Consider the following 25920-nt stretch of genomic DNA (forward strand, 5'->3'; position numbering starts at 1 on the left):
GCAGGCAGGAGCTGGCCCTCAGCTGGGCATTGCAGAGGGCCGTGGTGTGGAGGGGGAGTGGGAGAGACCCACGGCCATAGGAAGACGTAAGAGTTGGGTGCCCCACAGGGAGGGTGAATGCCCTGTGGAAAAAGATGGGTGCCCCCCCCAAAAAGCCATGGAAAGAGATGGGTGCCCCCACCCTGACAGAGCCATGAGGCAAGCCAGGAAACCCATGGAGAGCCATGGGGGGAGATGGACGTCTCTTCCCCAAGCCATGGGGGCACCCTCCCATCCTGCGGCACCACAGGTATCAGCCCCAAAGCCTGACCCCAGCCCCCCATGGCCAAACAGTCTCACTAAAACCAGTCCCAGACCGCCCCACCTCAGCAGCGAGCTGAGCCCCAACATGCTCGTATCACATGTGGGCAGCACTGGCAGGGCTGAGCCTTTACATATAGTCCAGCCACTCAGTGGGGAGACCTCACCAGGGCCAGCATCCTTCTGCCTTTGCCTCCTGCCCACTCCCTGCCTGCAATTCCCAATAACGGGAGCGCTCCCCTGCCCAACCTGCAAGTCCCAGGTTCCTCAAGAACATCCAGTGTCCCGCTGGGGCCAGATCCAGCCCCGTCACCCCCCACAGACATTCACACTGGGACCGAGCTTCTAAAAAACCAAGTACAAACTTTATTTTGTTTCTTTACAAAGGCACAAGCCTTTTTTTTTTCCACTTTCTTAACAAAATAGAATAGCTTCTCAATCAACACAAAGACCTGAAAATCGTAAAAAAAAAATACAAAAAAAAAGGGGGGGGGGAAGGAACTGAGAAACAGCTGCAGCGGGGGGGGGAACCTACCAAATACCACCAAGGCTCTACACACGACTGGCCTAAAACCCTACAGCCGGGCGGGGGGGCAGCGGGGCAAGGGGGGGACACGCACAAAATGGGGACCGTCCCACCCACCACGACAGACCCAGGCGACACAATCACAAAATAGAAAGGCTCGTCGGAGCTGACTCATCCCGCAAACCAGATTAAGTGCTTAAAGGAAGGACAGGAGCGGGATGGGGGGACAGGGACGTGACAGGGGCAGGGATGGGAGTGTAAAATCCATCCCCAAACCACCATCCCTGTGCTGAGGAGGCAGATATTGGAAATGCCAGGCAGGTGGCATGTGCGGGCCCTCCTGCCTGTGCTCTGATGGGCAAAATCCCAGGAATATTTTGCTCTCCAAAGGGGTTTTCCCTTCCTGGTGCAGGGTGCAGGAGCCATGGTGAGGATGGTTGTACCCTGAAGCTGGGGTCCCTGTCCCACCTTTGCTGCCGTGTCACTTGGCATCTCCCCCGTTTAAAACCAAACATTAAAAAAAGCAAACACAAAAAAAACCCCCAATAACACAAAAAAGGAGAAAAAAAAAAAAACAAAAACAACAAATTAAGATTCCAACCGAAGGCCCCATCCCAAGGGAACGCCATCAGGAACACCAGGGCTGCCAACGGCTTGGCAGGATTCCCCGTGGGTCAGCAGGGGGGGTTGGTAAAATGAGGTGGGGGGCTGCAACCCCCCATCTCTAACACCCCCCTTCTGCCATCCCACTGCACCCCAAGCCCCCCATGTCCTGTTGTGGCCCCCCTTGAGCACCCGCCCCCCACCCCCCCGAGCCGCCCCCCCCCGGGAGCTGAAGGGTGACCTTTGCCTGCTTCTAGCACTCTGCTTTACAGTATTGGAAAAAGGTCATAAAAGAGACCCAAATCGCATTGTATTTTTTAAAAATTTCAGCATATTCTCTGACATTTCCCCCCCCCGCCCTGGCTCCCCTCCCTGGCTGCCGGCCAGGGGGTGTCAGGGCAGCTCCGCGTCCCCCGAGGGCTCTTCTTTGCTCTGGTCCATGGAGTCACTGTCGTTGCCCTCAGTGTCGGAGGCAGTGTCGGAGGTGGAGGGCTCAGGGCAGGCACGTGCTGGCGTCACGATGACAGCACGTCTCTGCTCCTCTTCCTGCAGCTGCTTCTCCTGTGTCCCCTCGATGTGCTGGATCGCCTGCCGAGGGCAACCACTGGCCATCAGGACATCGTGTGTTCCCCCCTCTGATGCACACAGGGTGGGTAGGGACACCCCAAAGCCCCCCTGCCACCGTCCTCCTCAGTCCTCCCCTTACCTGAACAATGGTGTCCAGGTTTTGCCGGGACGTGGAGACTGTGTTGATAACTGAGGATGGGCCCATGGTGACCACAGTGACATGATGGGAGGGAGGCGGCGCTGGTACAATCACGGTGGGGTGGTGGGTGGGCGCTGGGGGAGCGTGTGTTGGCAGGAGCTGGGGATAGAAGCAAAAACCCCCCTGGTCAGCAGGGACCTGGGCACGGCAGCAATGGGGAGAGCATCATGCTTGTTTGCAGAGCCCAAACTCCTTTGAGAGTCCAGAAAAGCTGAAGCAGCAGCTCAGCAGTTCCAGTTCACCCGTCCCGGATGGACAGGAGAGGATGCCAGCTGAAAGCTGCCGTCACCTTAGCTTTGGCACAGGTGAATATGAAGGATTCCCGAAGGAGGAAAGGTTTGGGCTTTTAAGCCAGGAGAGGCAAGTGCCAGCCCTCTCATCACCCCAACCTGCACAGTTGGGAACTTGCTGCACCCCTCAGAGACCCCTGTTAAAAATACAGATGGGAAGATCTTCCCTAGCAGGAGGATAAGGAGAATTCACCTAAAAATAGTCTGAACTTCCCCAGGAGGCGGCCGGCAGGGATCTTGTGGGGATGCAGCTCTGCAGAAGCCAAAGGAGGGAGGAAGCTTGTTTTTCTCCCTCTCTTTGAAGCTCCCCAGGCCGGTGTCCCCCTGGGCTGAGCTCGAGGGCAGCAGCAAGCAAGGACTGGGTGCCAGCACTGTGCTCACCTCCTCGCTGGTGTAAGGCTCCCCCCACTGTTGGCAAATCCAAATGTGCCAGGGGAAAAGTCTGAAGGCTCCCATTCCTGCAGGCCTGCCAAGTCTGCCTGGCACCACCGCGTGCCAGCTTCCCTACTTCCCTTTCCCAGCCTGGTGGGTGGCAAGAACAGTTTGGGGTTACCCAAGACTCAGCAGGAGTCACCCGGTGAGAGGTGAACCCCCAGAGATGGGGTTGGCCTCCACGCCCCTGCAAACCACCCACTCCAGCACGAGGAACATGACCTGCATCAACTGCTGGCAGTGGTGTGTTGTGACTGCTGGCATCACCCACAGACAGGACAGACACCCATTCGTCACCTGAGGGTGAGGAAACACACCCGGCGGGAGCTGGAGCAAGACCACCGCTCACTGGAGCGGGAGCTGCTCTCCACCCATGCCTGGTGGGGAGAGCCCAGCCAGGGAGGGACACAGCGCTGTGGCAGGGCTGAGTCGGGGGTGACTGCATCTGGCACCTCCTGGCAGAGCCTTGGAAAGCCATGGGCTCGCTAGGGCCAAGCCGAATCCCTCCCTGCCAGAAAGCAACCTTCCCTGTACAAAGCCCTTGGCACCAGGGAATGGAGCCACTTGGAAGCTGCTACAGAATGGTCCAAGCCACAATGAGCAACCTGATGTAGTTGAAGATGTCCCTGCTCATTGCAGGGGGGGTTGGACTAGATGACCTCTAAAGGTCCCTTCCAATCCAAACTACTTTATGATTCTATCCCACTGTGAAACATGGGATGCCCACGAGTGCAGCCACCCCGAGCACTGGGGAGGCCACGTGCTGACCCTTTCCCAGTTCCCTGATGGTGGGAGCTTTGCTGGGACACTGCTATCCATCTCTAAGAGACAGGAGGTGCCAAGCACATCACTGAACCGCCCCAATCTCCTGTATTTCACACCACACACCCAGCTGCATGGCTCAGAGGGTGGGAGGCCACCAGGGTGTCCCCATGGGTGGGCTATGGCCAGGGTGGGCTTGGGCAGCATCCGCACACTCACCTGGGTTCGGATCTGCTGCTCACGCTCTAGCTTCTCCTGGTGCAGCAACCTCACCTGTTCTTGCTGCTGCTGGAGCTGCACTTGCTGAGCAATCACCTTCAGCTTCTCAGGGTACATGTGGGCCTCCAGGGAGCGAACCTGCCAGCCGAGAGAGCCCCGACGTCAGTGGGGAGCCCAGCCTGCCCCCAGCATGGCACCCCTTGATCCCTGCTGGGCAGGGTCCCCGTGGGGTGGACACAGCAGAGCCAGGGAGCCCACGGCCAAGCATGGAGCAGAGGTGGCCAGAGCAGGTGGCCCATTACACCGTGGCACCGCCGGTGTTCCCAGGGGGCTCTAGCACGGCTGTGGCACAGCCCGCTAGAGGGCGAGCCAGCCCCACGCACAGCCAGCGCGGTGCCGCACAGGCGGCAGCGCTGCAGTGGGATCCGGCCCCGCATGGCCTCACCTGCTCCTCCAGCATCATGCGGACTGAGCGCTCCTTGTCCAGCTGCTGCCGGAGCTCGATCATCTCCCGCCGCAGATCCTCGGCCTTCTCATCCTCCCAGATGTCCGGCGAGCCGATCCCCTCATCTTTGTCCTCTGCCCGTCGCCGTTTTGGGGAGGAGCCACTGAACTCCTGCCACAGGGATGCAGCGTCAGGGGACAGAGACCAGCCTTGATCCTCTCCCCTCTGTCTGCACCACGTCTGGGTGATACCACCCCCTCGACCACCACCCCCAAACGCAGCTCCCTGCAGGGAAGGGGCTCGCTGGGGACATGAGCGGCACATGGGGTTGATGCCTTCATCTGTAGGAATGCTGCAGCCTGGGGATGGGCAGGTTCCTGCACCCTGTGCATGCTCACCCTCCTGGTCCTCACCCCCTGAACCTTTTGCAAATCCGCTTCTCACACCATGATACCCAGCATGGTTCAACTGGGCCACCCCAGTACCGGAGCTGCCACCAGCCTGTACCCTGATACCCCAAATGGAAAATGGGACCACAGTCCCCTACCAGGTTAAGATATTACAGGTTGAACAGGGCTCACCTGCCCTGCCATAAGGGTGTGAAACATCTCCATTCCCTGGCTTATTAGGGTGGAGGGTCTTGCCCTGACCCCAAGGAACAGCAACAGCATCCCATCCCCGGACAGCTGGGACTGTCCCATTCCCTCCTGTCCCATCCCTGGGGCACGCAGGCAGTGCTACCTGGATGAACCTCTTGAGCTGGGTGTTCTGCTGCAGTAGCCGAGTCTTCTCCTGCTCCAGGGAGAAGATGTACTCGGCTGTCTGCTGGAGGATGGCTGCCTGTGGGAGAGCCAAGAGGGGCACACTCAGGCAGGAGACTCCAGTGTCCACGAGTCCCCCTCCTGCCGAGTTCCCTCCCTGCCCAGGAGGCAGCAACACCGCTCCTTGCCCAGCCCTGGCGTCTCCATCAAGGGTCTGCTTCACCCCCAGGTCTCCCCTGGGATTTCCACCACAGTGAACCTCCCCGTTCACCCATCTTGGGAACCTGACTGGCTCCTGAGCGCCGCCTCCTTGCCCTAATCTCCTCTGCAGTGGGGCCACAACATCACCCAGACACACGCCACTCTGCTCCTGGGACGTGGGGTGTTGTCACATGCACCCAGCCTGCTCTGGGACACCGGGTTTGCAATGGACACCCACACCCACCAAGGAAACCTCCCCAGGAGAGACCTCCATTGATGAATTAACATATGCAAATACCCCCAATTACTCTTACAGCCCTGTCCTGCCAGACAAGCAATGTCAAAAACCTCCATGTGCAGGACCAGCATTTCTGTCCTGCATCGCCATGGCCCTGGTGACATCCCGCTCACCTTGCTGAGCTTCTCCCCATCTGTGTGTGGGATGAGGGTTTTCAGAGACTGGAAGCCAGCATTGATGCTCTGCATCCGCCGTCTCTCGTTGCTGTTGGCGATTTCCCTGCGTATCCGCCGCTCCTGGTCCCGCTGGGTCTCCGGCGTCAGTGGGATGTTAGCCAAGCTGCGAGACAGTCATGGGGTTAGGGAGGAGGGGGCTGTACCCCTGCCACTGGCTTGCCCCCACTGTGTTCCCTCGTGCTTTTCAATGATGGTGCCAAGCCACCAAAGGGACAGAAAACACAGAGGGGACAATGGCTGTGGCATTGGCAAGAACAGAAGCAGGTAGGTGGGTTTCTCCAGCCCCGTATCCAAAGCTCTGGGGGATGCACTGACCAAACAGTAGGCCCGCTGCATCCCCCTCAGCTCTGCCAGGCTCAGACATGGGTTGCGCAACTCCATCGCCAGCTGCAAGCCTGGGTGAGGATTGCTGAGGGAATGGCAGGGCAAGGCAGGGACCCCTGGGTGGGCAAGGGAGGCTGCGGGTCGGCTGGCCAGCTGTGTCTCCCTGGGGCCAGCCAGTGTGTGTGGCCCCGAGAAGGCAGCTCCCTCCCTCCCACCCCACTGATGGCTTCCAGATGACAACTCCCAGCAGAGAAGCCCCCGTCCCACCCCAAGCCACAGCTCCTGCATCCTTCCTGGCACCACCACCTCCTCCCCGTGCCCTTGTCCAGCAGATGGACTGGGAAATGCCTCCCAGAGCCAGTGATGCTGCTGGCAGCAAGCAGGGATGGCGGCGGGGAGGGCACCCGCTGGCCAAGGCAAACACCCATGGGTGGGGGCCACTGGCCCCTTGAGCAAAGCCACCGCTGTGGGGGTCCAGCTTCTTCACCCACACCCCACTTCTTCCGCAAGACAGCCCAGGGAGCAAGGCAACTGAATCTTGTCAAGGGTTTTGGACTGTGAGGACAGCAAGCCTGCCGGGCAGTGGCCAGCACTGGCAATTAATATGCCGAGCACCGGGGCAATAGCTGGCCGTTAGGCCAAACCAACGCAACCAGCAGCCTCTGTCATGCCGCCAGCCATTTCACCTCCCCACTGCTGCCAGCAGCAGGTCTCTCCAGGGTGCACGCAAGCACCCAGCACCCACCAGCTGCAAGTCAGGCTGCTGGTGCCGGGGATGCTGCAAGGCACCGAAGACTAAACACAAGGTTGGGCTGTCAGCGCCAGGCAAGATAAGATGGACTTCGGTCTCCTGCCCTGGTGCCCAGTGGCTCCGGGATGGGGAGACAGGACCATCCCACCAGCGCCTTGCCAACACTGGGCTGGAAAGCAATGCCCAGCATCCTGCCCTCCCAACGAGGCTGTGGAGGAACCACGGAGGTTTGGGAGCCCAGGGGTATAAGCAGCAAAGCCAAGCCCAGGTCACAGCACCACCATATGCCCAGGCAGCACTCAGAGGCTCTCAGGCCACCCATTGCCTGTGCGACTGAGGAACACATGGCAACTCCTCCGAGATACACAGGGATGGGGGAGATCCCAGCTCAGCCCAAGGGGGACAGGGAAAGATCCCCGCTCAGCCCAAGGGGAAGATGTTTGTCCCCAGCTGCCAAGGCAGCGTCCCAGTGCAGGCTGGCGCTGGGGGCTGAGCATCCACTGGATCCCACCCATGCACTGGATCCCACCCATGCACCTCCCAGTGGGTGTCCTGGGGGATGCAGAGCTGGGATGGGTGCCTGGGGGTCTGCCCCACTTGCGGGGAGCAGCTGTCTGCCACGTGGACCAAGGGCTGCCTGTGGTGGGATCGTGGCACAGGGCTCCCAGCCGGCAGTGGCTGTCACCCGCCTCCCTGCTCCTACCAAAAAACAGCCCCAAACCATGCCAAACCCCAGCAAGTCTCAGGGATGTCACCCCTTCCTATGGGCAGGGTCTGTCCCCTATCTCCCTGCAGTGATGTCTGGTGGGGCCGGGAAGGTGTCCAGAGCACTGCTCCGGGATGTCAGACTGCCAGCCACAGCCATGCAAGGGTAACGGGTCAGAGAGGCCCAGGACTGGGCAGCACGGAAGCGGTTTCTTAAATACCGGGGAAGGAGGAAGAGCCTGCTTCCTTGCCGGCAGACCTCCCACAACCTGCCCCAGCTACTCTTCCTGGGAAGAGACCTGAGAATTGGCAGTGAAATATGGGAAAGGGGATAAAAAACATTAATTCAGAAGCTGGCCTGGCACCCAGCACCACCAGGGATGGGGCAGGACAGAGGCTGGGGGAGCAGGTGGCACCCCCAGGGTGTCCCCAGGCCAGTGCAAAACAAACCCATGGGGGTGTCAAAGCCGGTGCTGCTGCACTGCTGCTGCCCAGCAAGGAGGCTGGCAGCTCGGCGAGCCTGTGGCAGATGCCTGCCCTGCCCGCTCGCATCCACTGCTGCCCGCAGCTAGTGCTCTGGTTTGTGCTCGTAGGCAGGGGAGGCACAGTCATACAGGCAGGGTGCCCCCAAGCTTGCAGGCAGGGTACCCTGAGCTCCCTGAGGTCAACAGGCACAGTGTCCCTGAGCTCACAAGCCATGTATCCCCAAGCTCACAGACAAGGCATCCCCAAGCTCACTAAGCTTGCAGGCAGGCTGTCCCTAAGCTCGCAGGCAGGGTATACCCAACTTCACAGGCAGGGTGTTCCCCAGCACACTGAGCTCACAGGCAGGGTATCCCCCAGCACCCCAAACTTGTGGGCAGGGCACCCCAAGCTCACAGACAGAGTATCCTCAAGTCTGCAGGCAGGGCATCCCCCAGCTCCCAGAGCTCCCAGGCAGGACGTCCAGAGCCTGGGGCGGTGGGAAAGCGGCGAGGCCACCCCAGAGCTCTGCCCCACCCCAGGGACGATGTGGGGCCACACAGCCCCCCAGCCCTGGGCAGGATGGCTGCACTTGCCCCGCCGCAGCCGGCTGTCCTCCCACCCAGTCCATGGGCCAACAAGGGGCCACAGCCACCCACCCACAGCGACTAAGGTGGGGGACCCCAGTGAAGCCACCCCACTGCCCTGTGTTCCTGCCCCACAGCTCTACCCCCGGGGGCCTCAGTGGGGTCACACCCAGAGCATCAGCGGGGTGCAGGCCCCCCACCCCAGGTGAGCCCATGGGGCAGCGGGGAGGTGGGGCAGGGATGCCCCACAGAGGGGTTGGGCCCCCCCACAGAGGTGTAAGTGGGGCCTGGCTGCTGAGGCCTGCCCCACAGCAAGGCCTGGGCTGCCCCACGGGGGCGCGGGCCGCCCCCCAGGCATGGCAGGGCCCGGCTGCTCCGGCCCACCCGACGGCGAGGCAGGGGGCTGGGGCGGGGGACGGGGGTGGGACCCCCCGTGCCGCCCCACGGCTCCCGGAGCGCCCAGGGCCGCCCCGCGTGGCCTGTGCCGCCCCCCACGCGTGGCGGGGGCCCGCCCGCCCGCCGCCTCCCCGCCAGGCCCCGCTGGCCGGGAGCAGCCCCATGGCTCCAGCCCCATCCGTGGTAGTGCTGGGGAGTGGGGGGGGGGGGGTCCCCCGATCCGCCGGGGCTTCCCCCGCTCCCCGCGTGTCCGCGGGCTTTGTGCCGCCGCCTCCCCGCACTACATGTCCCGGCAGCCCCGGCCACGACCCGCCTCCTCCGGGAGGGCTGCAGAGTCACGGCCAGGCCCGGCAGTAAACACACACACACACACACCCCCCACGCACTCCCCGCCGGACCCCCCCCAACACACAAGCTCCTTTAAACACCCTCCCTTCCAAAAAACCAGGCTGCCCCCCCACGCGGGAGGGCGGGCGGCGCCTCCCCCCTCCCAGCCACGCGTGGCCACCCGGCCCCATGTGCGCGGCCGGGACCACGTGCGGGCGGTGGGGCTGCGGCGGCCGCGCTGCGCCCCCCCCCTCCCCAACCCACACACGCCCCCAAAAATACCCCAACCCCCCCAACCCTAAAAATGCAATTTCTTTTCGCTCCCCCCGCGGGCCCCCCCGCGCCCCACCTGCAGAGCCCGCCGATGACCTCCTTCTCGGATTTCCTGAAGTGCTGCAGCGAGGGCACCTTCTGGGCCGGCACCATGAAGTACTCCATGCCGGGAGGAGAGGGAAGGGCGGCCGGGCCCGGCTCCTCCGGCTCCGGCTCCGGCTCCGGCGGCCTCTGCCTGCGGCTCAAGGCGGGAAACAGCTGGTGCGAGCGCGGCGGCTCCCTCCCGCCCGCCTCCCGCCGCCGCCGCCTCCCCCCGCCCGCCGCCCGCCCCCGGCGGCGCCGCCCCCGCCTCCGCCAGCCACCGGCCCATGTAAACAAAGGAGGGCGCGGGGAGGGGGCCCCCGGTCGGGGAAGGGGGCCAGCCCCGCCGACACCCCCCCCACCCCGGGCCCTCTGTCCCGTCCCAACCTGTCCCCACCCCACCCGAGCCCCTCCCGTCCCGACCTGCCCCGTCCCCGTCGCATCCCGGCCTGTCCCCATCCTGTCCCACAGCCCCCACACCCCGTCACAGCCCACCCTGCCCCAGGCCCATGCCATCCTGCTCCAGCCCCATCTCATCCCAACCTGTCTTGGCCCCATCACATCTCACCCTGTCCCAGCCTGTCCGGTCCCCGTAACTTCCTATACCCATCCCACCAAATCCTGTCCTGTCCCACCTCATAGTACCCTGACCTGTCCTGTCCGATCCCCTCTTACCTTGTCCCATCCTATCCCATCCCATCCTACCCTATCCCATCCTATCCTTATCCCTATGCTATGCTATCCTGACCTGTCTTGTCCCCATCCCATCCTAACCTATCCCTATCCCATCCTGTCATGTCCCCATGCCGTCCTGTTCCATCCTATCCAACCTCATCTGATCCCATCCCCATGCCATCCCATCCTACCCTATCCTATCCTATCCTGTCATGTTTCCATTCCATCCCGTTCCATCCTGTCCAACCTCATCTGATCCCATCCCATCCTGCCCTATCCCCATCTTATCCTATCCTATCCCATCCCATCCTATCCTGACCTGTCTTGTCCCCATACCATCCTATCCCATCCTGTCATGGCCCCAGCCCATCCTGTTCCATCCTGTCTGATCTTATCCGATCCCATCCCATCTCATCCTGTCCTGTGCTCATACCATCCTATCCCATCCTGTCCCATCCCTATCCTATCCTATTCCACCCTACCCAGTCCAATCCTATACCATCTTGTTCCACCCTACCCTATGCTATCCATCCTATCCCATCCCATCCCATCCCAGCCTGTCCTGTCCTATCCACATCCCCATCTCATCCATCCTATCCCCATCCCATTGTATCCTGTCCCATCCCTGTGCTATCCTATCCCATCCTACCCTGTCCTATCCTTGTACCATCTTGTTCCATCCTACCCTATCCATCCTGTCCCAACCCGTCCCCAGCTCATCCATCCATCCCACCTCATCCCATCCCATTCTATCCCCATCCCATCCTGTTCCACTCCATCTGAGCCCACCCCATCCCACCTAGCCCCAGCCCCAGCCCCCTGCCTGGCTGCTCTCCTCGGGGTGCTGGGCCCCCCCTGCCCCACGAAGGCCCCACAGGCCATCACCCACCATGGGGCTGGGGAGGCTGAGGGTGACAGGGGTGACATGGCTGGTGGGGGCTGTGAGGACTGCCGGCAGGGCACAGGGCAATCAGGGGCCAGCAGGAGCCATGTGGAACCTCAGGGACCCCCGGGACCTGTGTGGGGTCAGGGCCACCTGAGCTGAGCCATGGGGAGCCCCTGAGGGTGCCGGGGGGGTGTCCTGGAGCTGGCCTGGCACCCTGGGTGGGCAGGATTGGGTCCTGCGGCACAGGGTGGGCACACCCCCTCACCCAAAAGCCCCCCAGCCCAGCCCCACTAGGGAGCTGGCAGGACAGGTTCTGCTGCACCCTGCCTGTCCCCGTCCCCTCCGCCGGGCCCCCTGCCCATCCCTCCGCTGGAGGCCTCTCTTCCGGGGGCTCTGGGTCCCCCAACAGCATGGGAACACCCGTGTACCCCCCTGCCGTGTCCGCCCCCCCTGTGTCCCCCCCAGGCTGGCTGGGGGCCAGGTGCTGGCAGCCAGCACTCTGGCAAGGGTCTGGCCAGGCAGCAGTGCTCAGCACAGGCAGTTGGCCAGGCTGGAGGTGGGGGGCACAAAGCGACCCCTCTGCCCTCTGCCGTGGCTCCCCACCACCCCTGGAGAGCCCCACTCCACTGCCAGGCAGCCAGGGGGGTCCCCAAAACCATGCTGGCAGCTGTCCCTGACTGCCTCCTGCCTGCATGCTGGGGACAGGGATGTCCCTGGGGTGGGGGGGGCACGTGCCCCCATCTGGGAGGATTTTGGGACTGGGGGAAGCAGGTGAAGAGGCGCCGGTGGCCCAAAGGGAGGGGACACTGAGCAACCCTGTCATCCTCCATGTCCCCATCATCCCCACTGGGGCCACCTCTGCTCTGTGGGTGGCATCAAAGCCCCCCCTGCACCCCCCAACCCCCCCTCATCCCACTCCCATTTATTCTGGGGGGGGAAGAGCCATTGGGGTGCTATCCCCCTCCTTTTGCAGGAAAAAAACTCAAGAAAGGAAATATAAGGGTGAGAATGTGGTGGCAGCTGTGGAGCACAGGGAGGGGGAGGAGGTCACTGCTCCCCCCCCCCGCAAAAAAAAATAATGGGTGGGTGCGATTTCATCCACCCGCGTAGGAGAGCACTGCCCCCCCCTCCACGTGTGTCCCTGCGTTTTGTGGCGGGGCCGTCGGGGACACAGCAGCTCCCCCCCAAAAAAAAAACCACGGGTGGGGTATGACCTCGGCCAACCGCGTGGGACAGCTCCGCCCCCCCGGTATCCCCCCCTCTTTGTAGCGGGGGCGTCGGGGACACAGCAGCTTCCCCCCTCCCGCCCCGCCCGCAAAATCCCCACTGGTGGGGCGTGTCCCCGGCTCCCCGCGTGGGCCAGCCCCCGTCCCCCGCCCAGCGGGCCCCGGCGGGGGAGTCCCCCGTCCCCCCCCCGGAGGGCTGCAGCATCCGGACCGGCCCCGCCACATCCTGCCGCCGGAAGGAGCCGCGGCCCCGCCGCCCCGGGACAACCCCCCCGGCGGTGACGTCATGCGGAGGCCCCCGCCAGGCATGACGCCAGCCGTGCTCTGTGACGTCACGCCGCGGGCGGGCGGCGCCGCTCCTGCGGGGCGGGGGATCCCCCCCCGCGGCGTGTCGCCCCCCCCCCCCCCCCGCCGTCCCTGGTGCCCGGGGGGGGCAGGAAGGCCGCTCCGGTGGGCGCCGCCCGCCCCACCGCGCCGCCGGCGTCCCCCCGCCCCGTCCCCGAGGGGGGGATATACGGACACACCCGGGGGGGGCTCGGCTTTGCCGCAGCGCCGGGGTGACCTTGCGAGGGGAGGTGGGGTGTCCCTGCGTTTCCGTGCGTGTGTGTCCCCCCACGATGCGAAGGTGTCCCCCCCATGCCCCCCGTGGCGGGGAGGGGCCGGCCCCGGCCCCCGCCCAACTCCCGCCCGCAGCCGGGGCCGGGCCGGTCGGTGCGGGGCGGCCATAAATCACGGCGGGCAGAGCCCCCGCCCCGCCGCCGCCCTCCGCCGCCGCCGCCCGGGGGAGCGGGGAGGGGGGGGGCGAGTCCCGCCGCTGCCGCCGCCCCCAGCCCCTGCAGATGTGGCGGAGCGGCCCGGCGGCCCGGCAGCGGGGGGGCCCGCTCCGCCAAGCCCGGCTCCGCCAAGTCCCGCTCCCCGCCCTGCTCCCTGCCCGCCGCCGGCGCTGAGCCCCCGCCGCAGGTACGATCGCGCACCGGGGCCCGGCGCTTTGTCGCGCCGCCGCGCCCGCGGGGGGGGAAGGATGATGATGATGATGATGCCGCCGCCGCCGCCACCACCACCACCACCGGGGGGGGGACGACGGGGAACACCCTCCCGGGAAGCCCCTTCCCCGCCCCGGGGGGGGGGTGAGGAGGGGGGGTTGTCCTTGGCCGGGCACCTGCAGCACCCCACTCCCGCCGTGGGGGGCGGTTTGGGGGGGGACACATACGACGTGGCCCCATTGCAGCCCCGGGGCACGGGTTGGGGGGGAGTGAGGGAGGAGGCAGTAGGGGTCCCCCGGGGGAGACTGGGCGGGTGTTGGGGATGTGCAGAGAGGGAGACGCCCCTGCTGCCCCCCGGGGGGGTGGTGGCAGTCACCCGCTGTCCCCCCACACCCGGGGCGGGTGTCCTGACCTTGGCCGCGAAGCAGGGGCTGTGGCAGGGGACGTGCTCGGTGGCTCTGCCTGGTCATGGCCACTCCCGGGGACCCACTGGTGTCCCCACTGTTTCGGGAGGGCAAAGGGGTGGCTTTGGCTGGCAGCCCCAGCCGGGCCCCATGCCGGCAGTGCCACTGCCTGGCAGCCACCCATCACCCCCAGTCCCTATCACTGGGGGGTGGGATCCCACGAGCTTGTGGAGCAGAGGTGTGGGGTGACCGAGCCCAGGCTGTGCCAGCACGGGGGGTTTTGGGGGCCTGGCTGGGGTGACCCCCTCCCTGAGGGACCAGCAGCAGGGGCCAAGGGCTGCCACAAATTGTCCTCAATGTCCCTGAGTGCTGCTGCAGGGGCTCATCCCCTGCCCCGCATGGAGAAACCCCCCCTGCAAGTGGCCATCTCCTCTTCCCTGTTCCTTTGTGTCACCCTGCTGTGACAGCATCCCCCGAGCCCAGGGTCCCCGTGTCCCCCCACCGGGGGCCTTCATGGCTGCCATGCCTGAGGATCTGATCCGCTGGGTGACTGGGGACCAGCCCTGCTCCTGTCCCCGCTCCTGTCCAGCCATGTCCCAGTGCAGAGGTGGCAGGGTGCCTGATACTGGTGGCACCCCTGTGGGGTGGCTCCTTGGGGAGTGGGCTGGTCTCAGCCCCCTGGCTGAGCCAGGGGCCTGAGCCACCATGCGCCTGGGAAGAGGGGACTGTGGCACCAGCCTCAGTTTGGGGACCAGGGGACAGAGCCATGGCCACTCCCGGGTCTGCTGTTGGGGGCTGCCATCAGCCTGGGTGGTGGGTGCTGGGGGGACAGTGACAAGATGCAGCCACCAGCAGGACGTGGGCCCCCAGCCCTAGCAGCACCAGTGAGCTCCGGTGAGGAGCGGCAGTGCCAGTGCCACCCACAGTGGCCATGTCCTGCCCGGCAGCTGTGGGGATGGTGACCTGGGCAGCAGCGGCAGCGCAGACCTGTGCAGCAGGGCCAGATCCTGTAAACCCACCCACGCCGGCCCTGCACGGGGGTCTCTGGTGGCTGCCCGACCTTCGCAGCAGTGCCAGCCTGCCGCTGCCCACCCTGCCAAATGCAGGCAGAGGCATGCCGCCACGGTGGGGCGGGGGGCCCTGAGCGGGTGCCTGCAGCACTGGCACCACTCCTGGCTCACCAAGTCCCCTCTCAGGGCAGTGCGGGCCTGGCGTTGGCATCCCTTGCCGCCGGGAAGTCTCTGCCCCGCAGCCTGCCCGTGCTATTCCTGGAGGGTTTTGTGCCGCAGCTGGGGCTGGGGTTGGGGGGGGACGGGGACACCCCGGCCATGCCAGCAGCAGGGTGGCCTGGATACCTGGCACCCTGCCGGCTGCACTGGGGTCACCCCAGGTCCCCCGGCCATGCCACTTGGCTGGGCAATGTGGGGGGCCTAGTGGCCCCCGGGGTACCCCAGCCTGGTTGGCAGAGCTGGGTGGGCTCCCCCCATGCCCGGGTTCCATCTCAACAGCCCCCGCCTGGACTGGGAAGCCCCTGTGCCCAGCGGCGTGCTGGACTGGTTTGAACTGGCGCGGCGGGGGGGGGTGGGTGCTCGCTGGGCGGCTGGAGGGGAAGCTGGGCTGGGGCTGGGCTGGCAGCGCCTGGCGCGGGCAGGAGAGGCCGTGGGGGGGGGGGAGCAGGCAGGAGCAGGCAGGAGCAGGCAGGGGCCTCGTGCGGGGGCCGCAGGTGCTGGGGCGGCCGGGGCAGCCGGCCAAGCCACCGCGGGGCTCATCCCCGTCCCCATCCTGGCGGGGCCCCTGCGGCGCCCCGGCTTCGCTCGGGGCCGGTTCCCAGGAGCGCCGGCGGCGGTGGCGGGGCCGCGTGGTTTGGCAGCCGCCTGCCCGCGGCCGCGCTGGGAGCCGTGGCGTCAGCGGCTGGAGGCCCCTTTCCCACCCGCCCCGCCCGGGGCCGGCCGTGGCCCCCCTGCCCGGCATGGCCCGCCCCGGAACCCCCCCCGAACTCCATCCCCTGGGGATGTGGGCACATGGCCATCACGGTAGGACCAGACCCGATGCCCTGCCCGGCACCCCTGCGGGACCCCCATCTCTGGGGTCTGCCGGGGCTCTGTCCTGCTTCCTCAGCTGGGGGTCCTGTTCCGACATCCCAGCTGTGGGATCCTGCCCTCCGTCCATCCGTCTGTCTGTTCTTGAGCTGTGCCACCAGGCTGTGGGGCACATGACTGGAGCTCAAGAACCATGGGGAACGCAGGGTGGGGACACCCTATAGGGCAGGCGACGCTGTGGGGTGCAGGGTGAGGACCCCCTGGAGGGCAGGGACCCTGCTAGGCCCCACAGCTATAGGAAGAGGTGGAGGCTCAGGAGAGGACCTCCCATTAGAGAGGAGGGACCCTGCTATGGGGCAGGCCCCAAGGCCACAGAGGGGCTCAGGGAGGTGTCTCCACCGAAGGGCAGGGGAGCCTGCTATGGGGCAGATCCTCCCCCTATGGGAGCTTGGGACAGGGACCCAGCATGGGACTGGCCCCACGGCCAGGATGGGGATACTGCTGCGGGGGGGGGGGGGTGCAGGCAGGGGGTACCCCGCCCTGCCAGCCGGGCCCCACGCCCCCTGCAGCTCCTCCGCATTCCTCAGCGTCTGAGCCGGGCTGGACCCCCGCCAGCGCAGGGGGGCCCCGCCGGCAGGGCGGGGCGGGGGCCGGGCCCCCCGGGGCGGGGTGGGGGCCCACTGCCACGTGTGCTGGGTGCGCCGTGCCCCCGCCATGGCCCCTCAGCCGCCCCCATCCTGCCCCGGGCGATGCGGGTGGCCGACGGGGGGGCGGCAGCCAGGGGACCGGATTGGCGCTGCTGCGGGTCGGGCTCAGGCGCTCACTCCTGCACTGAGCTGCCCGTTCTCTGCTGCATGCCAGATGTGTGGCAGCCGAGCCACGGGGGTGCCAGTTTTGGGGGGTGGGGGCGTGAGGTGGCCTGGCACTATGGAGCTGTCACCCTGGGGACAGTGGCATGGGGGCGTCGGGGTCCCCCAACACATCCTGGGAAGTGGGGGGGAGGGGGGTGCTTGCAGGCAGCAGCCGTGCCGTGCCATGCGGTGCCGTGCCATGCGGTGCCGTGCCATGCGGTGCTGTGTTGTGCCGCGCTGTGCGGCAGGCGGCCCCTGCCCGGCCCCGGCAGGCAGCGGCGTTGGCCGGCGGGGAAGGGGCCCCGGCGGGGGAGGAAGCTCTGCCGTCTCCGGGGCTGGGGCCAGCGGGCTCGGCCGCCCGGGTCACCGCTGGTCTGGTGGCCGCCACCGCCCTCCTCTGCCGCTGGGAAAGGCCTCGCTAGGGCAGGCCCGCAGGGACGGACAGATTGACTGGGGGGGGGGAAGGGGGAGGCAGAACGGGGACACCGCAGCTCCAGGGACGCGGGTGCCCGGGGGCTTGGCAACCCCAGGCAGGGTTTGGTAATGGGCCAAGGGGCTGTGCCGGCCCCGGGGGTTGGCGGCACGGAGAAGGGCACGCTGGGGACACCGAGGGGCCGGTGGGGGGGGCCCCGGTGCCGTGCCCTGCCCTTTGCCCGCCGCGGGAGGGGGCCGCGGAAGGGTGGCCGGAAGGGACGGCACCGTCCCCATGCCAGCACCGCGGCCGCCGGCACCCTGTGGGTCTCCGGCCCAGAGCAGAGAGGGGAATTGCCGTCGGGCCGGGCTGGGGCAATGCTTCGGGTGGCACTGGTGCTCCCCATCCCCGCGGTGACCCCCACGTGTTCCCCGCAGCGCCTGCCCTGGCACCATGCATTCACTGGAGGAGCCGCTGGACCTCAAGCTGAGCATCTCCAAGCTGCGAGCCGCCCGGGAGAAACGGGGTCCCCCCGGCCCCCGACCCCGTGGTCCCCAGCGCCCAGACGCCCCGCCGGCCAGGGATGGCCGAGGCGGGAGCCGGGGGGGTCGCCGGGCCATGCCAGCCTCGCCGTCCCCCGGCCTCCTGGCACACGCCAGGCTGGTGGAGCCGCGGGACGGGCATTTCGCTGCTGTGCCGGTGGTGGATCTCAGCCTCTCGCCCCGCTCTGGCGCGGAGTCTCCATCCGGCAGCGCCTCGCTCTCCCCCGAGCGCCAGGGCAGTGGGGACCTGCCCGGCCCCCTCACCCCCCACGTAAGTATGGCCTTCCCCCTCCTTCCGAGATGTCCCCAGCAGTGGGGACCGTGCTCCCAACCTCGGCGGCCCCCCTGCAGCGTGTACATGCACCCCGGGGTGAATGTCCTGCCCAGCCCCCCCCCCCCGCTCCCCGATCCCCCCCGATCCCACTGGCATCCCCGGGGTGGCCTCTGGGGGGTTGTGTGTCTCTGGGTGGTTCTGGAGTTTCTGGGGGTCTCCATCTGGCTTGGCCCTGTCCCTCACCACCCACCGGGGCTCTGCTCCAGGATTTCCAGTCCCTTCGCTACATCGACGGCCTCCCCAGTTCCTTCCAGTTCTTCCTGCCGCTGGGGGCAGGGGGGGCCCTGCACCTGCCCCCCGCTGCCTTCCTGCCCCCCAGCAAAGAGAAGCGCCTCCCCCCCGAGCTGCCCCTGCCCAAGCAGCTCGTCTGCCGCTGGTCCAAGGTCAGCAGGGAGGGCTGGGGGGGCTGGAGGGGAACGTGGGGTGGGGGATTCAGGGGCTGGGGTGGTGAGAGGAAGGGGTTATGGGGCTGGGGGGGGTTCCATGGAAATGCTTTATGGGGCTGTGGGCGGTGATGGGGGGCTGGGAGACCACACAGGGGAATTGTGAGGATGGGGGGGAGGCATGGGAAGTGGGAGGGAGGGGGATGTAGATGCATTTCGGGGCTGGGGAGAAGACGTCGGGCTGGAATGCCGTGGCAGAGCTCTATGGGGCTTGTGGTGGGGGTAGAAATATGGAGCTGGGGTGGGGCAAGTAGGGACAGCTGAGGGCTGGAGGGAGGGTAATGGGGAGCTGGGGGCCATGTACAGGGTCTGGAGGGGGTCATGCTTATGCTTTATGCAGCTGGAGGTGGTGATAAAGGGCTGGGAGAGAACATGGGGGCACTGCGAGGATGGAGGGGCACTGCATGTGGAAGTGGGGGGGCTACACAGTGACATTTTGGGGCTGGGGAGGGGATGTAGGGCTAGAAGGCCATGGCAGAGCTCTATGGGGCTTGTGGGGGGCAATGTGGGGTGGAAGGGGGGTGATGGGCATCTGGGGTCCATGCAGGGATGTTTAGGGGGTGATATAGGGCTGGGGGGGAAAGGGGGTGTTTCCATCTCCCCAGATGCTGGTGCTGCTGCGCACGGGTTATGGGCAGGAGTTGGGGAGGGGTGAGGGGCAGGAACTGGCCCTGGTGGGGGTCCCAGGCCCCACCCCATGCACACCCCACCAGGTCCCCTCACCCCCAGCCTCCTGCCCACAGTGCAACCAGTTCTTTGACCTCCTGCAAGACCTGGTGGACCACGTCAATGACTTCCACGTCAAACCTGAGAAGGATGCGGGGTACTGCTGCCACTGGGAGGGCTGTGCCCGCCACGGCAGGGGCTTCAATGCCAGGTGGGCGGGGGGGCTTCAGGCTCCAGGGCGGGGTCTGGGGTCCGTGGGGGATGGTTCTGGGTCACTGTGGGGAGACAGGAGCCCAGCACTGGGGGCTGTGCAGGGGGAGGTCTCCATCCATCCAGCCCCCCAGTGTGGGGTGTGAGGTCCAGGGGGGGCTGGATGACAGTGCTGGCCTGGATGTCCCTGTCCCCCCACCCCATAGCCAGGGCACGGGGACAAGAAGATGCCCTGGGGGCTGGGGCCATCCTCTGTGATGTCCCCCCCAACCCTGGCAGGTACAAGATGCTGATCCACATCCGGACGCACACCAACGAGAAGCCGCATCGCTGCCCCACCTGCAACAAGAGCTTCTCCCGTCTGGAGAACCTGAAAATCCACAACCGCTCACACACAGGTCAGTGCTGGCCACCACAATTGCCCAGGGGTAGCGGGGAGGCTTGGGGTGGGGGATCACAAGGGACCAGGTGAGGCTGGCCATGCTCCTGGCAGACCGTGTGCTGTGCCATCCTGCAGGCGAGAAGCCCTACATCTGCCCCTACGAAGGCTGCAACAAGCGTTACTCCAACTCCAGCGACCGCTTCAAGCACACCCGTACCCACTACGTGGAGAAGCCCTACTCCTGCAAGATGCCAGGCTGCCACAAGCGCTACACCGATCCTAGCTCTCTCCGCAAGCACATCAAAGCCCATGGCCATTTTGTCTCCCCCGAGCACCCAGAGATGCTCAAGGTCCACCCACCTCCCAAAACGCCCCTGGGTTCGGCAGAGGTGCCCTATGTTAATGGGGCGCAGCTCGTGATCCCCAGCCCTGCCACCCTCTTTGCTCCTCCAGGGTTGCCGGCATTGCCAATCCCTTTGGCGCCGGCACCGCTCGACCTCAGCGCCTTGGGCTGCGGGGCTGCTGGTGCCCTGCCTGCCCTGCCGGGCCCCATCCTGCCCCTCAACGGTGGCCCCTTGAACTTGGCTAAGAGCCCACTGCTGCCCTCGCCCTTCACGGCAGGGCTGGGGCTGCCCGTCATGTCGCTGCTGGCCGGCGGGGCCAAGGCTGAGGGGGAGAAGGGCAGTGGGGCTGAGGGGCGGCCACCCAAAACAGGCAAGGGGCCAGAGAGCCGGAAGGAGAGGGGCGAAAGGACGGAGCCAGGGCGGCCACGGGGGCCCCCTGAGAGCCTGGCACTGCTGCCGGGGGCTGTGCTTGATCTCTCGGCCGGCGTCAGCTCGGGGGGCAGCCCCGAGGCGCTGCCGCCGGGGTGGGTGCTCATCCCCCCAGGCTCCCTGCTGCTCAAACCTGCCACCGTGAATTGAGGGGCTTGACGATGCCCAGGGCCGGCTGCTGGCCAGGCGGGCAGATCCCGCTCCCCGGGGGTGGGGGGGTATTGCCCCCTTCTTTCCCCCCACCCCACCCAAACCCCCCAGCCCTGGCAGAGCCTTGCTCGTGCTTTTAACCATCACGAAAGAAGAACGGACTCTTCTGAGAAAAGCAATAATCCCTCGGTGGCCAGAGCCAGCTGTGACCCCATGCTGGGGGCAGCCCCAGGGTAGTGGGGGGGGGTGTGTCCCCTGCTTCCTCCCTCCCTGGTCTGGGCAGCTGGAGACGTCGCTATTTATTTCTTGACCAGCCCCCTGCTCTGACGGGGCCCTAGTTGGGCTCATCTGCTGCCACCGACTCGGCGTCTCCCTGCCCAAGGCCTCGGCACTGCTGGTGCCAGTGTGGGGGGCCACAGCCCCTGCCATGAGGACAGTGGGGTGACAGCTTGGGGACTGACTGCTCCTGCAGCCCTCAGCTGCACCCAGCTGCGCCCTCCAACCCCACCTGGCTGGTGTGGCTGCGGGCAGTGCCATGGCCATGGCACCTCGGCACGGTCCCTGCTGTGCCAGGCCCAGCTGGCTGGGCACACACTGGCCCGGTGTCCACCTGCATCCCTCCCACTCCGTGGCTGCCCCCGTCCCCCTGCCGCCTCCCCGGCCCTCCCCGTGACAAGGCACACGGCCATGTGTGCTGCTCTCCATGCCGGCTCCGCGCCGGGGCAGAGCCACCCTGTTTAGCTACGTTCATACCTAACCATGTACCGCAAGCACATGCAGGCAGCAGGCAGCGCGTGCAGGACTCCAGGTGCCAGTGGGGCCGCTGCCGGCAGCACGTTGGCACTGGCTGGCGGGGCACCTGCTCTTTGGGACACACTGGCCCTGCAACAAGGTTTCCCGGTGACCCATTCCATGCCACGGGGCAACGTTGGGGCAGGCAGGACGCTGCTGCAGTGCTGGGAGCAGGCAACGTGCCCAGCCTCTGTGCAGGCAGGACCCCCTTGCCCATGGCTTTCCCCAAACCGGGGCATGGGGGTATGTCCAATCCTGCCCCTTCCACGCTGGAAGGAGCCCCCAGCCCTGCGGGGAGCTGGTCTCCCTGCCCTTACCCTCCTGGGGCCAGGGCACAGCGGCTACTCAGCGCTGCCACTGTCCCAGCATAGCCGCAGGCCACTGACCAGGCCACCCCGGCCAGCGTACGGTGTACATCTCCTCGCTCCTTCGTCAGTTCGTTGTTGCACATTCCAGGACATCAGTATTCTAACGGTCTCGAAGTGCCTTTCTATTGTAGTTTCTGGGTTGTTTTTATTTTCCTCCTGTTGGGCTCCATCGCTGTTAGCGTAGCGTTTAAGGACTGCAGAAGTAAGAGATAAGCTAACGACTATAACACTATATTCCTCCGGGGGAGAGGAAGTTTATTAAGAAAACAATAAAGTGAAGTTGAAGTAAGTTCCTGTTTTACTCTGTGGTGGTGGCGAGGGCTGTGGTGAGCCTGGGGTGGGGACAAAGCCAGTGGACAGAGGGGTGCTGGAGGTGATGGGTGCGACTGCAGGGGGCATGGCTGGCTCTGCCTGACCCCCTGGCAGCTTCCCACGCTCCCGGTCAGGCAGCCTCGGTGCCAGGCAAGCCCTGCCAGGGTCTGCGGGATGAGCTGTGGGTGGAGACAGCTCAGTGTGCCCCCCACAGCCCCTCTGCCGGACCCAGCAGCCGGCCTGGCCGCCCACTTGTGGGGGGAAGAAAGGTAACAGCACTCCCAGCGTTCTCGTGGTATGGAGCCAGAAGTATCCACATGCTCAGGCCAAGAGCACCCAAACCCACGACAAAAATAGCTCCTGCAGCCTCCCCTGGTGCCATCTGAGCTCTGGCAGGCCTCAGTACCCCAGGGAGACCCCTTCTTCCCAGCTGCCTCCCTCCTCCTCCTCCTCCTCTCCAGGGCAAAACCTGGCCCCACCAGCCCCTCGCAGGGTCCGATTCCCTCCCAGGCAGCGGGCAGAGGCAGGCAAGTGCCCTCTACCTCCCTGGGGCACAGAGCAGCCATGGACTGGAGGACACGGTATTTATTGGCTATCTATAAGTTAAGGGTGAGGGATGCGGGGCGTGGAGGCGGCAGGAGTCACGTCTCGGCAGGAGTCACGTCTCAGCTTTCCACCCCTTCTCCTTCTCATCCTTGGCCTGGATGCGGAGTTCCTCATCCAGCCGCTCCTTGGCTCTCACCACCTGCAGGACACAGGGACGGGGTGACAGGGTGACATGGAGAGATGGGGCAACCCCCTCCCCGCCTGCCTCCTCCTCTGGCAATGCTCAGGCTCTGCTCTCTCCCGAATTCCAGGCCAGGGAATGTGCTGGCAGCCAGCGCAGCCCCCCTCCTTGCCTCCCTTTGCTCACCTTGGACTGTAGGTAGAAGGAGCCTCCCACTGACTTGTCGTTCACTTTGAACAAGTGGTCGTAGTTCTGCCGAAGAGACATTCCCTGTCAGGTTCATCTCCTCCACCCTCCCTGGCCCTGATCCTGGCAGCCTCCCACTCCCTGTGGCAGTGCTGGAGGTGACGAACACGATCTTGGGGACGCAGCTGGCTCTGCCTGACCCCACAGTGGGTCCCCACACTCCTGGCTGGGCACCTTCACGGATCCCACATCTCCTTCCCCCAGCAGCACCATCACGCAAACGCAGTGGCCAAGCCTGGCAGGCTGCTAACACCTGTGAGCTGCTGGCACATTCCTCCGGCTGGGGCAGGGAAACCTCAAACTGGGATTAACTGGACCCAGGATGGCACCACGCTCCCTTTGGGGACCAGGCACCACTCCTATGCCAGCCAGCACCCTCAGGGAGGGTAGGGCCCTCCCAGCACCGTCTCTCCCTGGCTCTGAGGGAGCCTCTACCTTCTGGATCTCCTCCGGGTTGAGGTTTGAGACATTGAGGATCTGCTGAGCTTCCTGGAGGCTGATGCCGATGATCCTGGAGGCGGCGGCGGACTGGGGCCGCTCTGAACGCCCTCGCGCGTCTGCCGCCGCTCGGCTCGCTGTTCAGAGACACCAAGGGCATGAGTCCCCCCCCAGCGCTGCCCTCCCCCACACACCCTCCCCCGGGACTCCCAGCCAGCAAAGCCTGCAGGCTCCCAGGTGCTCTGATGCCAGTTCCACCCCTCTGCCCTCCTGCTGCCTCCAGCTTGCAGAGTTACCCGGACAGGGTCCCTGGTGCCAGGGAGGTGGCAGGAACCTGGGGGGGCCCTTGTTTGCTGTTGGTGCCCACAGCAAGCTGGACTGCAGGCAAGCAGAAACAGGCAGGGCAGGGCTGGGGCTGCCGCATCGAGGGACCATCCCGCTCTGCCCTTTGGGGCTGTCCAGTAGCCTGGCAGTGGTGCCGGGTCCCGGCTGGCACCTGGGATGGCTGCTGGGAGCCTGGCCCAAGCTGGAACACCACAAGGACAATGCTGGGATGTGGGTGCTGGCTGTCACCCTGCGACAAGGCTGGCAAGCATCCCCCCTGGGCACAGCTATGGGGGATGGGAGCCCTGGGGAAGGGGATGCAGCTGTGCCCCAAGCAGGGTGGGGGTGCCATGTGGTGCCCAGTGCTGTGGCCACACTATGTACAGGGAGCGACAACCCCCGCCAGTGGCACCAGCTAGGCTCATACCTGCGAACTCCTGGCGCAGCGCCCGCATGAAGGCCCGTCCCACCACCTGGGCCCCCACCAGGATAATCTGCGCCAGGTACTTGGCCTGCGGGGACACCGGGGACACCCTGCTGTCACTGCCACCCCGGCGCCTGGCCCCAGCCCGGCCCTCTGCCCCGTCACCTCTCCCCACGCCCGGCCCTGGCCCACGGGGCCCTGCTCCTCCTGGTCGCCTCTCACACTGGGCCCTTACCCAGCCCGGCCCTGTCCCCCCTCACCCGGCCCCATCACCCCACGACCAGGCCATGTCACCACCTCCCCCGGCCCCGTCACCCCAGAACCACTTTCCTCGCACCTCCCCGAGCCCTTCCGTCCCCCCGGGCCCTGCCCACCCGCCCCTCCTCCTCCGCCTCCCTGCCCCACCGCGTCCCCCAGCCCCTCTCACCATGTCCCCGCCGCCGCTTCCGCCCCCGGCGGTCACGGGGTCAGGGAGCGAAGGTCGTAGCAGCCACAGAGGGCAGGGCGGGACGGAGCGCCTCCTCCCGCCGGGCACAGCGCCCCCTGGCGACTCCGTCGCCCCCGGAGGTCCCGCCGCTAGCCGGCGGGGCTGCGCTACGCATGCGCAGGAGGCGGGCGGAGCGCAGGAGACGGCCTTGTCCGTGTCCCGCGTGTGCCCGTGACCCCCCCCCCCCATCCACGCCCCGCTCCCGCCCCCCGGCCCGGAATCACGGCAGGACACGGGTGCTGCTGCAGCGGCTTTAATAGCGGGGCCTGCCCGCGGTGGGCACGGGGTTTCGTGCTGCTGCCCGGTCCGGGGCAGTGTGCGGCCTTCAGCCCTGCCACGCCTCCCCTCAGGCAAGCCGGGCTCCGGCGCGCCTCATCCTCACCCTCATCTTCATCCTCCTTGTCCTCCCTGCCGGGCCCGGGCGGGCGCGGGGAGTCCCCACCGTGGTCCCTGGGGTGCCGGCCTAGTCCTGCGGGAGGCCTGGTCAGTGTGAGGGGCACGGCCCGGGGGTCCTGTGCCCATGTGTCCTTCCATCCCCCCACGCCCTGCACGTACCCACTCGTCTTCGTCCACCCCCTCGAAGGAGTCCTGTGGCAGCGGGTCATCCCGGTTGCCCAGCCGGGCCACCATGGCACTGAGGAGCTGTGGGGCGGCAGGGCAGAGCCGTGGGTGCCAGGGCACAATATCCCCCCCCTCCCAGACCCTGCAGTGGCAGGGCGCTCCTGAGGTGCCCTGGCACTCACCTCCTCCTTCTTCTGCTCGTCAGACTTCTCCTCCAGGTACACGGACGCAGGGATGAACTTCCGCACTGGGGCCTCCTTTGGGGCCTCACTCACTGGGAGAGCCGTGCAGACGTGGGGCAGGTGGACTTTGCCCCATGCCTGACACAAACCCACACCCCACCCCACAGCCGTGGGCCTGGGGCTCATGCCATGCCCTGCCGCAGCACCCACCTGGCGTCATGTCAGCCGGCTGCAGACTGGCCCGGCGCTGCTGCCCATCCTCCCCTGCCAGCCAGGCGCTGCCGCTCAGGGCAGGCTCCCACCACACACGGGTCAGCGGGTAGATATCGTCCTGGAAATACTCCTTCTGTTGGGACAAGGAGCACTGAGGGGGGGTCCCCACTTCCTACAGTCCCCCC

The 25920-nt window shown here is 66.1% G+C and overlaps 4 protein-coding genes across 11 annotated transcripts in view; 1 reads left to right on the top strand and 3 right to left on the bottom strand.

The window, feature by feature from the left end:
* Positions 1–1703: 1703 nt before the first annotated feature.
* On the bottom strand, positions 1704–9906 carry TFAP4 (transcription factor AP-4). 3 transcript variants are annotated; one of them, XM_064462099.1, is made up of 7 exons: positions 9681–9903; positions 5717–5882; positions 5085–5183; positions 4344–4514; positions 3953–4036; positions 2136–2294; positions 1704–2017 (listed from the first exon to the last, which is right to left on the bottom strand). In XM_064462099.1, the coding sequence occupies exons 1-7, from the start codon at positions 9767–9769 to the stop codon at positions 1823–1825; spliced, it is 963 nt and encodes a 320-aa protein (XP_064318169.1). In that variant the 5' UTR covers positions 9770–9903; the 3' UTR covers positions 1704–1822. The 3 variants fall into 3 exon arrangements, with proteins under 3 accessions (XP_064318169.1, XP_064318168.1, XP_064318170.1); XM_064462098.1 differs by having other exon boundaries at positions 3899–4036; positions 9681–9901; XM_064462100.1 differs by lacking the exons at positions 1704–2017; positions 2136–2294 and adding an exon at positions 2302–3214 and having other exon boundaries at positions 3899–4036; positions 9681–9906.
* A 3124-nt stretch (positions 9907–13030) lies between these two features.
* GLIS2 (GLIS family zinc finger 2) lies at positions 13031–22110 on the top strand. 3 transcript variants are annotated; one of them, XM_064462105.1, is made up of 6 exons: positions 13031–13432; positions 17599–17974; positions 18244–18420; positions 19194–19357; positions 19636–19754; positions 19874–22110. In XM_064462105.1, the coding sequence occupies exons 2-6, from the start codon at positions 17615–17617 to the stop codon at positions 20659–20661; spliced, it is 1608 nt and encodes a 535-aa protein (XP_064318175.1). In that variant the 5' UTR covers positions 13031–13432; positions 17599–17614; the 3' UTR covers positions 20662–22110. The 3 variants fall into 3 exon arrangements, with proteins under 3 accessions (XP_064318175.1, XP_064318176.1, XP_064318177.1); XM_064462106.1 differs by having other exon boundaries at positions 13033–13432; positions 19224–19357; XM_064462107.1 differs by lacking the exon at positions 13031–13432 and adding an exon at positions 17257–17483.
* A 593-nt stretch (positions 22111–22703) lies between these two features.
* PAM16 (presequence translocase associated motor 16) lies at positions 22704–24968 on the bottom strand. Its single transcript, XM_064462110.1, has 5 exons — positions 24720–24968; positions 24296–24380; positions 23542–23681; positions 23047–23112; positions 22704–22878 (listed from the first exon to the last, which is right to left on the bottom strand). The coding sequence occupies exons 1-5, from the start codon at positions 24966–24968 to the stop codon at positions 22792–22794; spliced, it is 627 nt and encodes a 208-aa protein (XP_064318180.1). The 3' UTR covers positions 22704–22791.
* A 48-nt stretch (positions 24969–25016) lies between these two features.
* Positions 25017–25920, bottom strand: part of CORO7 (coronin 7) — a 38597-nt gene continuing 37693 nt past the window's right edge. For 3 of the 4 annotated variants that reach the window (XM_064462103.1, XM_064462101.1, XM_064462102.1), the window contains exons 25-28: positions 25733–25868; positions 25523–25614; positions 25335–25421; positions 25017–25259 (exon numbers count right to left, since the gene is read on the bottom strand). In XM_064462103.1, coding sequence (XP_064318173.1) covers positions 25170–25259; positions 25335–25421; positions 25523–25614; positions 25733–25868 — 405 coding nt within the window. In that variant the 3' untranslated portion in view covers positions 25017–25169. The remainder of the gene's footprint in view (positions 25260–25334; positions 25422–25522; positions 25615–25732; positions 25869–25920) is intronic. The other variant, XM_064462104.1, reaches the window with a different exon arrangement.

Source organism: Phalacrocorax carbo, chromosome 10 (assembly GCF_963921805.1).
Source record: "Phalacrocorax carbo chromosome 10, bPhaCar2.1, whole genome shotgun sequence".
Taxonomy (NCBI): domain Eukaryota; kingdom Metazoa; phylum Chordata; class Aves; order Suliformes; family Phalacrocoracidae; genus Phalacrocorax; species Phalacrocorax carbo.